Source organism: Mizuhopecten yessoensis, unplaced genomic scaffold (assembly GCF_002113885.1).
Source record: "Mizuhopecten yessoensis strain PY_sf001 unplaced genomic scaffold, ASM211388v2 scaffold8361, whole genome shotgun sequence".
NCBI classification, from domain to species: domain Eukaryota; kingdom Metazoa; phylum Mollusca; class Bivalvia; order Pectinida; family Pectinidae; genus Mizuhopecten; species Mizuhopecten yessoensis.
In genome coordinates, this window is record NW_018407509.1 from 1,451,995 (window position 1) to 1,467,300 (window position 15,306).

Below are 15,306 nucleotides of genomic sequence, written 5' to 3' on the forward strand. Positions count from 1 at the left end.
TTTCATGACAAGTGCTGTTTTCTACAGGAAGGCGTCCACTCGGGGCCCGATACTCAAGATTGTAATCGAGTAGGTAAGCTGTAAATTACATGGTATCTCCCAGCACACGTGTAAGTACACAGAAATACAGGTAGCCGTGGTTTTATAACGGCATATGTCCTCAAGTTAGATTAAGACACCGGGGCACATCAGAGGACTCAACATGGCTGTCTGGGTACCCAGCGGATATAAAACAACAATGATGGGACGCTGATTCGGCTGCACGCCTGTCCGTTTGGAACGTTCATTACAACAAATCAATAGGTTGTTGACATATAGTCGGTGAGAAAAATGAGGTGCGATTCTCACCTTAATGTAACAAGAAACTTTTACCTCACCTGGTCGTGAATCTTGCATCTTGTGTTTAGTGCGTGCGTGTGTGTGTACTTAGCTCTGTGTTTTTTTTAAATGAATGTAGCTGATCACCCATTGTGTTTTACTGCATGGACAGGTTTCAGGACGTCTCAGGTCTCTATCTGTCAACACGGCCGCGCTGGACAAAAGGGCTAGAAAGCCACACAAACCAAAGGTAGATGTATTGAACTGTTGTGTACACCTACTACCAGTAGTCTCTGCGGCTTTTTTACTGATGCTATACATGGTCTTGTTTACCGTAACTTTTAATCTGTCGTCCACACGTTCCTGTAATTTTGTACCATCCCCCTTTGGTCAGCGGCTAATGACAGCGTCCAGTACTCTAACACCTAATATTGGCACACACTTTTTTTTGTCTTTCGTACACTCACATAGGAAGAATTTGATTTTTTTTTTTGCTATCCTATATTTTAATCTATTTGTATTTCCTCAATATTTGCACAAAATTCCCATCTGTTTGTTTATTATCATTATGTAACAGCAGTTCTGATTGGTTGAACCAAAGAAGTATTATGTACATTGTATGTATTGGTAAATCAAGGGCTGTAATAATATATTTTATATAATCATTGGTGTATGAAACTTGCTGAATTTTGAAATAAAATATCTTTTTTTGAAAATGTTCGGGCTCTAACCCTTTCTCAGTCACACTGAGGATAAGTTGTTAATTGAGGAAAATTTGTGTAGGAAACAGAAATCTATGCAATTTTTCTTTTGTAAGAGATTAGAAGGGCAGGTACCCAATATTCTGTGACATTTGTTAAAAGGTATGTTTCCCTTTGGAGACTTTTAAAGTTACGGTTTCCATAAATAGTTCTAATTTATCATGAATTAGGAAAGCTGGACACTTCATAGTTTGTTTACAAATAAACGCACAGTAGATTGTATACCTACATAGATCTTGATACGGTGCACAGTGGGGATTGTATAGTATGTATATAGAGATGTTTTATAGATTTACGTGTATGAATAGGCTCGGGCCTTGCCTACTTATTGATCCCCGAACACATCTGTGTCCCGCAGACAACCCTGATTACCTTAGCTTATAGACCATATAAACACTCAGTAACGAACTTAGACCCATTAACTAGTCACAGCTTCCACACTCGCCACGTCTGGCTAGGCACAGGTAAGTCTGCTTCCGTAGACAACTTGATTCTTGGCAAAATTTACGAGAAGATAATTAGGTCTGATTCAGTCGTTCTGAGATTCATGCTCTGTAGGGAGAAGAAGATGGGAGCCAAAACTTCTTTTAAAAATATTTGTCCAATATATCAACAAGCATATATAGAATCATTTGTACGATTTGGTTGAATATTAAATGTTCTAACACTTCCCTTCTTTGTTTCGTCTTCTCTCTTGGGTTTTTTTTCTCTCTCTCCAGAATTTATCATTTTGTTTTGTTCAATTATGTTATTGATCATTTTTGTTATTATTATTATTGTTATTTTATGTTTGATAAAAGATAAAGTTATAAGTTTAAAAGTTTAAATATATGGATTTCCATTCTTCAGGACAAAAATAATTTTGTTTTATTTCTTTGTAAATTGTTACTTCTGTTTATTCATTTGTATTATGAATTTATGAAACTGAATAAAAATGAATAAATTTGTTTATACAACTACATAACAAAAATAGTATGAAACTAAAACATATTTGAGATTATAAAGGATTATCACTAAAAAGTGCCATGTTGTACTCCCAACCTTAGAATATCCTTGTTGTACACCTTGATTTAAACAGGCATACCAAAGGAAATATGTGTTTTACAACTTAATTAAATGCATAACAACAGGATATTCTTTTGTACAATTCAATTTAAATAGACACATCACGACAGGAGTTCCTTGTTGTACACCTTAACTTAAACACATCACAACAGGAGATCTTTGTTGTACGCCTTACCTTAAACAAACACATCACAACAGGAGATCTTTGTTGTACACCTTAACTTAAACAGACACATAACAACAGGAGATCCTTGTTGTACACCTACACTTAAACAGACACATCACAACAGGATATTCTTGTTGTACACCTTAACTTAAACACATCACAACAGGAGATACTTGTTGTACACCTTAACTTAAACAGACACATCACAACAGGAGATCCTTGTTGTACACCTTAACTTAAACAGACACATCACAACAGGATATTCTTGTTGTACACCTTAACTTAAACAGACACATCACAACAGGATATCTTTGTTGTACACCTTAACTTAAACAGGCACATCACAACAGGAGGTCCTTGTTGTACACCTTAACTTAAATAGGCACATCACAACAGGAGATCCTTGTTGTACACCTTATCTTAAACAGACACATCACAACAGGATATTCTTGTTGTACACCTTAACTTAAACAGACACATCACAACAGGAGGTCCTTGTTGTACACGTTACCTTAAACAGACACATCACAACAGGATATTCTTGTTGTACACCTTAACTTAAACAGACACATCACAACAGGAGATCCTTGTTGTACACCTTAACTTAAATAGGCACATCACAACAGGAGATCCTTGCTGTACACCTTAACTTAAACAGACACATAACAACAGGATATTCTTTGTTGTACACCTTACCTTAAACAGACACATCACAACAGAAGATCTTTGTTGTACACCTTAACTTAAACAGACACATCACAACAGGAGGTCCTTGTTGTACACCTTAACTTAGACACATCACAACAGGATATTCTTGTTGTACACCTTAACTTAAACAGGCACATAACAACAGGAGTTCCTTGTTGTACACCTTAACTTAAACAGGCACATAACAACAGGAAATCCTTGTTGTACACCTTAACTTAAACAGACACATCACAACAGGATATTCTTGTTGTACACCTTAACTTAAACAGGCACATCATAACAGGAGGTCCTTGTCGTACACCTTAACTTAAACAGACACATCACAACAGGAGGTCCTTGTTGTACACCTTAACTTAAATAGGCACATCACAACAGGAGATCCTTGTTGTACACCCTAACTCCAATAGGCATGCCAAAGTATCCAAGTTGTACTTCACCTATGTCATCACAAAACCACAAATGTTTTTGACTTCATTTTATGCACACACTGCCGTCATCAGTCACTGTCTATGATAAACACATCTGATCTGTTACCGTCTCCACCATTTTTTAAGACAACTTGGATTAGAATGGGACGACACATAGAAGCATATTTTGCTGTATTTCATGCTTTGGTTTAGTGATGCTATACAGATTTTTGATGTAGGCTGGTTTGGTTGGTGGCTAAGTAGCTTGTTTTGCTACATTGGTGGGTTCCCATAATAGGAGCTGCTATAGAGAATGAGTGTGTTTTGCTAAGTGCTACTTTGGAGCAATGCATGTTTAAATATAGATTGTCAGTCAGACTTTAGTTAGTAACAAAGCTTTTTAAAAATATTTGCTGGCATTTTGTATGAATGGTTAAAAAAATATAAAAAAAAACACATTTCATTACATTTTTTTTCTCCACTTTAATTAAATAAATATTTTGATAGTTCAATGAACATTTTCTTTTTTCACTCAAATAAAAAGAAAAACTGAACACTGAACGGATTTTTTTTGCTTCATTTTAACTTTTGTCTTTTATATTGTCCCTCTAATAAGTCAGGGAAATTGTCATTACCGCGGATTTTAGTTAACAGTTTCATACACATACACTGTATTCAAATGTGCAGGGATAAATTAACGCTGGTGAAATATTGGTATTATCGACAAAAGGCAAAAGATTGACGGAGCAAAATTATTCCGTTATACATCTTTCAGAAATTTCAAAGTACCAACTTGTTTTCCAGGTCTCGCCAAAAGTACTTTTATGTTATGAATATATATATCAATAGGCAATATGACTTGTTATTATTTACATCGACAAGACCATTCCAATTTCCGTTAATTATGATCAATATTATCACGATAATAAAAACTAAATCTATTTCAGAACAGCAGTATTGTGATGATATAATTAATTATTTCTTGCAGAAATTTAAAAATTGTGCTTTGTATGCATGCAATGTTTTCTTAGAGTGAATTCCTTGGGTTTTATTAGAGAATGGAAATAATTGGAAAAGAAATGCATGCTTGTCTGGGTATTTTTATTAGTTTTGTGATATACTTAACCCATGCACCCCTCAAGTCACATTTAAACCTTACCAAATCAACAACTGGGCAAGTCTATTTTAAATATGTAGGGGTGAATGAGTTAACTATGCCTAGTGTTAGCTGATTAACAGTCTTAAAGATTTCAATTTATTCAAAGTTGAATTTTGACAGATGATCAAACAAAATTTATAATGTACAATATTGAATTTTTCAGCAAAAAAAGAAAAAGCAAAAAAAATAGAATTTGTCCACAGGCAAGAAATTTTGAGGGATAGATACTGAAAAATAATTGCATCTTAAGTGGTTTAGAAACTGATTCCCTATATTTTTTTCTCCAAAATAAGTTGTCCTTACCACATTTATTCAAAACCTTTAGGTCTGTCACAGTAAGGATATTATATTATAATCATAATTAAAAAAAAAAAAAATCTTAAAAATTTGTTTTTATCAAAAGGGCAAACCTTAGCACTGCAAATAAGTTTATGTTTTAAAAAACAGTTTCAAATTCTGCTTTAAAAAACAGCCACTTTGAAACAAGTGTTTGCAGAAACAGCAGAGAGCTTATATTACGATGTACATGTATCTTGTTTACGAGTCGATGGTGGTTCTGTCACCTCTGCCTGAGTTGATTTAATGAGGAGACAAGATGTGCTACACCAACAGACACCCTGTCTCTAAAAATCAATAAAAGTACATGTATTGATTTAATATAGACACAGTTTTCCCACTTATTGTCAAATTTCGGGAGCTAATGTTTTTCGAAAGACGAGCTATTTTTGGAAGTATGTCAGTTCATTGAAAATAAAAAGTAAAAAAAAAAATTTTAACTAAAAGTTGTTCCGAATAATCAATATTTATGCACTTTTAAATTTAAAAAAATGAAATTCAACATTTAATGTCATCAGACTTAACTTGCCTATTAAGTTTGCAGCCTTATAAACACCGTCATCTGCCCAATACTGTCCACTGATTGGCTGAATCCTGAATCAATAGTTCAAGATTACTGCCAGATTTCAAAATTTTATGCATGTAATTGGCATTAAAAATGACCTAGTTTTTTTACTATTGAATTAAGGTCATCATTCTCACATGTTTTAAAATTTTCAATAAGAATTTTTTTTTTTTCATTTATTTTCATGCAAGGTTCTATTTAAGTTTTTAAAGGAGCAGTCAGGAAAAAGGAAATTCTTTCTGCATTGCCATGGTAATACTAATTGAGTTTTTTCTGTGTGTTTCAGACTAACATCCACAACCCACCCATTGACAAGCCAGGGGAGATAAGTCAATAGTAAGTACATTTCTTTACAATCATTTTATGTGTTCCAGATCTTTTTGTTCTGCCTCATAAGGCCAAGTGGATCCAGCTGATAAGCTCTTTATTTCAGTTTGATAATATGTAAATGAGTTGGACTGGACTTACCATTGAGGAAGTATTTTTTTCTGGAATTTGACAAAGTTGACCAATCAGTGTTATGGAGAGGATAGGGCAAGCCGTGGCTTATCTTGCATTTTACTGTTCCCCCACCTCAAAAAAACCCAAATATGTAAACGCACTATCGATATTGCTGATAGAAATTTGAAGACAGGATTTTCAACTTCCTTGATATAGTCCTGACTGGCATGTATTGCTGTGAGATGTCAGTTCAAGGGGACTGTGTAACTTGTTAATAAAATATAAAATCTTGACCAGACATTTATTAGCCTGCAGGTACTTTCATATTTATAATCTTGGAGTTTCATTTGTAGCCCTTAGCTGGTAAAAAACAACACTTCTACTACTAGTATTTTTCCGGCTACCTTCATTGAAAAATTTAGAATAATAATAATATGGTACCTTCTAAGAAATAAACTGAAATTTATGACCTACTTAACGTTGGATACATGCGTCTTGATATCTTTTTGAAACCCCTGTAACTTATATGAGATATTCGAATGGGGAATTCACACATAATTTTATTGCATATTGTCTATGAAATAACCTGTGGTACAATTTTATCTGTGGTACAATTTCTGTGGTACAATTTTACCTGTGGTACAATTTTACCTGTGGTACAATTTTATGTGGTACAATTTTATCTGTGGTACAATTTTACCTGTGGTACAATATCTGTGGTACAATTTTATCTGTGGTACAATTTTACCTGTGGTACAATTTTATCTGTGGTACAATTTTACCTGTGTTATGGTTTTTACCTGTTCTGTGGTTTAACCCATGGAATTCTTTTACCTGTGCTATGATTTTACTTATTGAATAATTTTACCTATTCTATGGTTTTACCTATGCTATGATTTTACCTATGTTATGATTTTACCTATGCTATGGTTTTACCTATGCTATGGTTTTACCTATGCTATGATTTTACCTATATTATGATTTTACCTATGCTATGATTTTACCTATGCTATGGTTTTACCTATGCTATGGTTTTACCTATGCTATGGTTGTACCTATGCTATGATTTTACTTATTGAATAATCTACCTATGCTATGGTTTTACCTATGCTATGGTTTTACCTATGCTATGGTTTTACCTGAAGAAAAGTTATGGTCTTCATCATGTGCAGATTTTTAAGAGGGTTTTCATTGTCTTTTCCAAAGACATGTTCACTTGGTCTTAGACTGTTGGTAATATCATATATTATCCTTTAATTGACGATCTGACATCATGACACTCACAAGGCACGAAATGCTAACATTTTATGAGCACTTGTCTCCGTTACCAATTTTTGTTTGAGTTTACAATGTCCTTGCTGATTTGACATCGTCCTCAGGTCTTGCTGTTGTGTTTTTGTGAGAATATTACATAATTTTGTTCTGCGTGTGACACTAAGGTATATTGTATACCCCTAGCAAATGAAGTTTGAGGGAGTATAGGAATCGCCCTGTCTGTCCATCTATCTGTCAACCTCGTAAGCACAACTCCTCCTAAAATGTTTGTTGGATTTCTCCGTAACTTGGCAAAATGAAAGTACATCATATGCAGATGTACTTGAAAAAAGGAATTTGTGATTCGAACTATTTTTCTGGAGTTATGGCCCTTGAAAGTTAAATTTCTGCTCCAGAAACCTTGGGACAGGGAGAGAATATCTTATGTAGATGTACATGAAGGAAGGGTTTTGTGATTTGGGTATAATACCTTGCTCCAAACAAAATTTGAATCCATAGATAAAATGAGGCAGAAGGATATAACGGTGCGAGCTCGCTCACAGTTTTTCTAGATTTCCCCCTAGTCACATAATGCTAAAGTGAATAGACTCACTCTAATGACTTGCAAATCACTCTCCCTAAGCGAAGCGTTCGGAGATTACTCTATGAGAGATGAAAGTTATAACATTGAATTTGAAATTTACGATAATGAGTTGCCTGTAAATAAAACGGCATCTTGACTTTTGCAAACAGTTATAAAAACCTATGACCATGCCAGAGCCGGCTCTAGAATATAATAAAAACCTACGACCATGCCAGAGGCTCTAGACTATAATAAAAACCTACGACCATGCCAGAGGCTCTAGACTTTAACAGTATTACAGTCGTGTCGTAAACACGTCTGATTGGTAGACATTACGGGCGTGACACAAGAAACCCAAGATAAAAACCTGCAGCATTTAAAATTGTATGCAGAAGTGATAAGTAGACCGTAAGGAACAACAATGAAATGTTATTTTTTAAGGATCCTCGTACCACTTCGTAGAAACTGGAACTTAAGTGTTGGAGACTTTGTTTACTGGCATGACTGTCGCTTTGATAAATCAATTGTGAAAAGAAAACCATACCTTGATTGACTTCTTATGAGAAATAATAAAGATGAAATAAACAAAATATAATCAACAACAGCGTTCTGAGTGGAAAAAATTTGGCCAGGCTGGTCCAGCATTCTAACACTTGACTTCAGATTGATATAATATCACTCTAACCAATTGAGCTACCTGGTCTACAGAAGTGTCCTGGCCTAACTGTGCTACAGTCATATCCAAACAGAAGTTAAAGGGGGGCTACTGTATATGCCAAAAACGACAGTGCATTGGGACAGGGATTCTCAAATTGATGTCATTTTTGCATCCATTATGTTTGATGTAATAACTACATAATTTATTCAATTTATGAAAATGAAAATAATCCTCTGATAAGCAACTTGTTACATCATTCATGGAAAATTCATAACTAAACATTAAAAAAAAGGAAGGTTAATTGTATTTCAATGTGTTTGTTGGATATTATTTTGTATTGAAATGTTGACGGTCTGTGGATAAACTTCTGCAATGTTGTGTGTTGTGGATGGAACCTTACTATAAGGTCCTTTTTAATTTAGTAACCAAAATGGTGACATTACTTGTCAGCCTTTAGGTTAAGGGGGACCACTGCACCCCTTAAAAATGTGCAGAAGAGTTCCATTTCAGAGCTATTTGCAACTTGGAGTGTTGTCTCATATATTTAAAAATTTAAACAACTTAGAATATTTTATCTGGTGTAGACTTACTTCCCCTGGCAAGGTATTCATCTTTCATTTTGATACTATACATTTATAATTCTTGGGTAGCAATTTTGACCCAGTGTAGGATAGGCAGAGGCAGTGGTAAGCTCCGTTGTTTTATTCCTGAAATTTCTATTTTTCTTCTTTTTTTTTCTGGTTGTTTTCGAATGCTCAAATTCTGCATAGCTGTAATTCTATAAAATACATTGTAAGATGTGAATATTATGTAATCTTTCTGCAGAAAGTTTCCAACAAGTATTTCATTAAAGTGCTTAGGGTAATAATATATTTTAACTTAAGGGTTCCCTTTACCTTAGATATATATCTCGCAAGTTTCTCAGTGTTACAGTGAAGCTGTGTTCTTGTCGTTTTTATCTAAACAAGAAATTCCCTGTGATATAATACAATGGGTTCTGTTGTGATTTAATATTTAATCAGGAAAATAATCTCATGACTTTAAAAAAACAAGATATCAAAGTAACGTGATGCAGGATTGTTTTACAAATTGGCATTGATTACAACAATAAATGTTTACGAACGTTGTAAAGGACACTCCGGCTCTTGTCAGCTCAAAGCTCAGATCTTTGAAGTTTACAAGTGCTTGACTTGTTCATTTGTAGTCTGCGAGTTCCACCACTCGTAAGATTTCAAATAAATTCTTCAGCCAAACTGGACTTTAGGTCTCGGAATATTACAAAAACCTCCGGTCACTTCAGGATCAAAGTGGCATATTTTGACAAATGTAGGGTTTGTGTTTGGAGTGCTAATTTAAGTCACAGTTACACAGCTCTACCTTGTTCACCCCTGAAGACACATTTGCACCCTTCCAATTCAAAGGTTGGAATGGTTCATTATGAAATTTCAGGGGTGAATGAGTTCATTCGACTTCCTGTGTAGATTTTCACATCACTACGATTCAGGATTTAGGTTTGGCAATGAGTGGAAATCATTTTGTTTGAAATTCAAGATCATAGAAACTTTCATTTTATTTGTTGATCCTTTCAATCGTTTGCTCAAGCAAAGGGCTGTGTCAGAATTATTACCATGTGGCCTGCTCGCCTAAGTCAGACCCTGTAGGGTTCAACACACTGTGTATACCAGAACTTTAACCCATTCACCCCTAAAGTCACATTTAAACCTTACCAAATCAAAGACTGGGCAAGTCCAGTTGAAACAAGTAGGGGTGAATGAGTTAAACAGCCTGACTTTGAAACTATCTGTGTTAGTTTAACTTCTTGTGATGGGGATTTTTTTTTATTTCGGACAACTATTGGTTTGGTTGGTGTTGACCAATTCAGGCAGTTTGTACTGTAGAATATCTTACATGTACAGTAAGACTTTCATATAATGCCCCTTGTTCTGTTTGCCATATCGCTAAAGCCCTAACTATTTAAAGGTCCCCTTTTCTCTATCTTTTAATTGTGGGTTTTTTTTACAATTCCCTTCATTTATCACCAAACCCCTTTATAAAGTCACCACCATTCCTCTGGACAAATAGTGGCAGTATAACAAGGTTTTACTTTATATGACCATGTCTTTTGACATTTGTTCGAGAACTCCATAAACAACCTGTTAAGAGTTTCATTGTACGTGAACATGTAAATGGACAATTATAGACTCTCATTGAGGTGTATACACATAATGATGAACCCTGTTATCTATATTTCAATAAAAGTAAGGTTTCATGTCAATAAAGGGGTTTTATGTGCGAGTTCTTTTTCCTACCTACATACGACCCTATACTTACCTTGTATCTCATCCCTGATTTACGGCCATTTAAAGGCTAAAGGGTTAAGTATTTACTGAGCTTTGAAGAGGCATTACTCCGAGAAATCACCACTTTCATGGCGGCGACAATGGAGTGTTCAGGACACGCTCTAGTCGTTTACTCCATCATGAACGGCTTGTTTTTATGTTGCCATATTTTAAATGGAACAATAATCGTCAAATCTACACAATTCATCGGACTATGTTGATATACCTATTTACATATAGCCCCTAAGCTATTTACCCAACGTAGACGACTGTGTTTAACATAGAAGGGAACTTGTGTTAACATCGATCACCAGTTTAAAAACTTGGAAATATTAGCATAGACAAATTTGTTTGAAATATCTGTGCTCTTTTTGTTGGTCTCTGTTGAGCTGTGTTCAAATAAAGGTACCAGCGTTTTTCTAATAAACTTTTCCGCCAGTTCAATTATGTTTCCTTATTGAAAGGTGATAGCTCTATTACGCTTGGGCGTGATTGAGACATCCTCGCGAGTCGTACTCGGCTGTAAACACTGGGTATCGGCCTACCTTCTCAGCTGCGGGGCACAGTTTGATTTAACTGTCATCTTCAATTCAAATTCATTCACAATCTGCCTCTTTGTTACAAATTTTGACTGAGAGTGTCTGGTGTTGAAGAGAATGTTCTGACACAGTTGTATCTTTTCTCTTTAACTCTTGGGGAGAAAGACACATTTGAACTCTTCCAATTCAAAGGTTGGAATAGTTCATCATGAAATTGTAGAGGTGAATGAGTGAATTATGTCTTCCCGAGCTCATTTATTAAAACACCATTTTAAATGATTCGCTACTTCATTGTTAATTGTAATTCAAAAATTGGTCAAATGTGACAATACTTTTTCTCCAAATTTCAAAAAAGAAAAAAAAAAAAGTTCTCGTTCAATAAATGATCAATGGAAGATTGTTTGGACTTTTCTTTTGAATCGAAACTAGATCCTTTATTCAGATGTCTAAAATGGACCTGGCTATAGAAATATGTCATAAAAGGGGGCGTCATTCGAAAAGAGAGTCAATACCCGACCCTGGCCTCGCTATATTCAGCGGTACTATCTGAATCACCCGAGGAAAAGTGTCAATAAAGCTCCAACACCTAAACCGTAGTGAAATTCAAATAATTTTACGATCTTTTAAACTTGAAGGTCAAAAAGGGGACACTGTGACATTGGGATGGCGGGGCCTCTAACATGTTGAGAGATCAAGGAATGTTGTACCTTTGGTTAAATCGTACGATTAAAGTATTGTCGGCTTGATTTACTGAATTTCTAAATTTAGAAATAGGAGTTAAAAATTCATGAAAAAAACCTGAATACTTCATCTTGGGATGCAAAGTTTATTAGAATGTTTTAAAAGTTAAAAGAGTTATTTTTATTACTGTGTATAGAGTAAGACTGCAAATAAGGGCTGGGTTTCAGTGGAGTGATGCTGTGTCGGCTGCTGGTCTGCTTGTGTGCTGTATCGGGTGTAGGAGGATGTCCTGTATTCCCAGTCTAAATAAAACTCTAATCTTCTGAACCCCTTATTATCAATTATGCGTGGTTATATATCCCCCTTATCTAGCCCGGAGCAAACTGGACATGTCCTTTAGCAAGCATGATAGCCCAGGAAGTCAAGGGCACCTTGTGAAAAGAAGCCTATTTAAATAATTCTGTATGCATAATGACAAAGGGGCTGGCATCATGTAGCCATCGGTAGAGAGACCTATGTGTCCCTGGAAGGGTTCACTTTAATGACGGGTTTTGTGTCAGCCCATAGTTCCCTGAGTCAATGAGAACGTATCACCACAGGAACATTTTCTGATAATACAACCTAATCACCAGGTCACCTGGCCACATGCGTAACAGCTGGACACTGTCAGCTTTCAGAGTCATTACTGATAATAGTACAGCCGTGTACAGACTAGGCTATGGAGAGTTTCCTGCCCTTGACTTATTAAGGATCGTTAAGTGTGACAGTGCGGCAGGTTGTGTTCTGCACCAGCGACCAGTTCCCATGTAGCCGTTACGCCTGAGTGGTCATCTGTATTGCTTTTTCTGCGGCTTTGATAAATCTGAGTTAATTTTAATTCATCTCTCCAGTCAGTGTGGTAGTGTGTGCTTTAATATAGTACTGCTTTGGAGGTGTTGGTCGCTGGTGTTGGTCAGGTGTATCAGTGATCAAGAGAAAGTGTCAAGAAACCTCGTGTGGCTAATAGATAATAGTGGGACACTTGGACTCAGCGTGGCAGGATCTCATCTACCACGGAATAGTAACGCTGACGACCTGCTTCACCGACCGACCGGCCCGGGCCGGGAGATGAGTGCATCACCATCTCTACTAACAACACCAAACCACCGCCACACTGGATGTAATGTTGCAGAACAGTTGTGAGGAATTATTGATGAGGCAGAGATGAATGTAAGATGTTGAATGTTGTTGGGATATAAGAAGCATCTGTGCTAATATAACTACCCAGCATGCAACAGATGCTTCAGAAGTTGTACAGGTAAGCTGTTATTGCTTTGGTTATCCTTCAGAGTTTATTTGTAGAGCATGTTCCCCCTCACCCCCGGGGGAGGGGAGGTGATATATGCTAGGCGTGGCAACGAACGTGGCATGGTGGTATGTCGCCCAATATTACGTGAGTCTGACAGCGTTTTCAATACCAGTATGTGTCCTTCAGATGTACATAGGGACATTTTTCATGTATAAAATATATACACAGATCTAGATATATGAACTTATTTCTTTGATATTGGTGTCTACATATCTGGCTGGTAAATATTGACACTGGTGTTGTAGTGTGTGATTTTGTATTTTCTGAGAGATATCTAGCCTTATACAGGTGAATATATTAGGTACCTGTTTACTTGAGCTCTTTTGGCCAGGATACCTGCTATATAATATACCTCGGACAAAAGTATCTTGTCTTACCCTAGCTAGCCTCTGATGTCCAAAGACATCGATCAGACTTAAGAAATAAATTATACCAGAGTACTATTCTGTGACTCAGGACAGATAAAGCCATCCATTGTCAAGAAATACCCTGGACAGTTTGTCTTTCACTTTCCCCGGCACAGAAAGGGCAGAAAGGGCGGGAACTGCCCCCTCCCCCTCGTCAGACCAATGTCACATGGCAATTTATCATCGGGGTCCTGGAACCGTTTATCTTGGGTCAGTGTTTGCCAAGCAAAGCACTTAGTAGAAAGCGATTTCTCCATGTACAATATTGTTGATTATATTTGTAGATAGAAATGCATACATACAAGCTGATGCTGTAAACAGCTCCGACTTAATTCAGAATAATCGATACCATAGCTATATAGCAGCTGTGGATAGTGAGATCCTAGACTCGGCATTGGGCCGGATCTCGTCAAAACAGGTCCCAATCTACTCCTACTCAAACAGTTCAGCGCTTCAAGGTCTTTTATCTTCTTTTTAAGCTGATATTCATTGGCCTGGGTAATAGAAATAGGCTTAAATTTTGTTTAAATAGAATCGTTAATGTCAAATCAAAATTAAGTTGTCCTGTAAAGAAACAAGAAAAAGAACACTCAGCACACAAAATATTGATTAAAATTTACGCTGTATTCGTATACGTATGAAAGATGAAAAATCATTTAAATTTTCAAAGTTTGACGAATTTTATTTGGGAAGTTATAATTAATGAAATTGAAAACAGCTTTTTTATAAGACATTTGAAAAGCAGAAAGTGTAATCGACAGGCGTGTCAAATTTACTTAATGGATTTATTCTTAGTTTTTACAGAACCTTGATTGTGTTGAAATGTATAATGACAGATATTTTATTGATGAGAGAATCTATATCCAACCCCTTTTTCAGAGTCGGCTTCAATAAAGATGCTGATTTTAGTAATTTCCTATTGATGTGTTTATTTTCTCAGCTTCCAATTTAAAGTCTGTTTTGATGGATAATTGATAAAAACTAACCAGTTTCCATGAAATTCCTTGATTTTTCAGTTTCCATGGAAACTGATTAAATCAGGTTTAGTAAGCTTCCAATTTACAGTATTTGTAATATTGGCTTTTTCCTTTGGATAAAGCAACAACCCAGTTTTGGAGCTCTAAAAATAAATGACATAGAACTATTTACGTTTAATAACGATATAAACGATAATAGGTGATAAAAATTGGACAAAAGATGGCCCCCTGGGGATCTTAGGGACAAAGGACCATTATGACCTTATCGTATTTGTTTGTTTATGCCAGGTGTCAAGAAGTAGCCACTCATGGTAGTGCTAATTGTGGACATACGTACAGGCCACAATAGCACGCAGTAATGCCCCCCCCCCCCTTTCACCTGTGTGAAATAGTATATCCTACCTTTGTCAGGTTAATCAGACGGGCTGATTGCGGTACAGGTGTGATAATTACAGGTAAAAATGTACCTGTCGTGAGCTGGTGATTATAGATCTGAGAGTCTCATAATATTAGCCCTACACTGATTATAAGCTGCAAGGAGATTATTCGTACCGTAGTAGACGGAATAATATGATATTGTGGTTCTGCAGACAT

The 15,306-nt window shown here is 36.0% G+C and overlaps 1 protein-coding gene across 17 annotated transcripts in view; it reads left to right on the plus strand.

Moving 5' to 3' along the window:
- LOC110455709 overlaps window positions 1–15,306 on the plus strand; it is a 152,528-nt gene that overhangs the window by 103,953 nt on the left and 33,269 nt on the right. For 16 of the 17 annotated variants that reach the window (XM_021506010.1, XM_021506013.1, XM_021506001.1 and 13 more), the window contains 2 exons: window positions 491–568; window positions 5,772–5,821. In XM_021506010.1, coding sequence (XP_021361685.1) covers window positions 491–568; window positions 5,772–5,821 — 128 coding nt within the window. The remainder of the gene's footprint in view (window positions 1–490; window positions 569–5,771; window positions 5,822–15,306) is intronic. The other variant, XM_021506009.1, reaches the window with a different exon arrangement.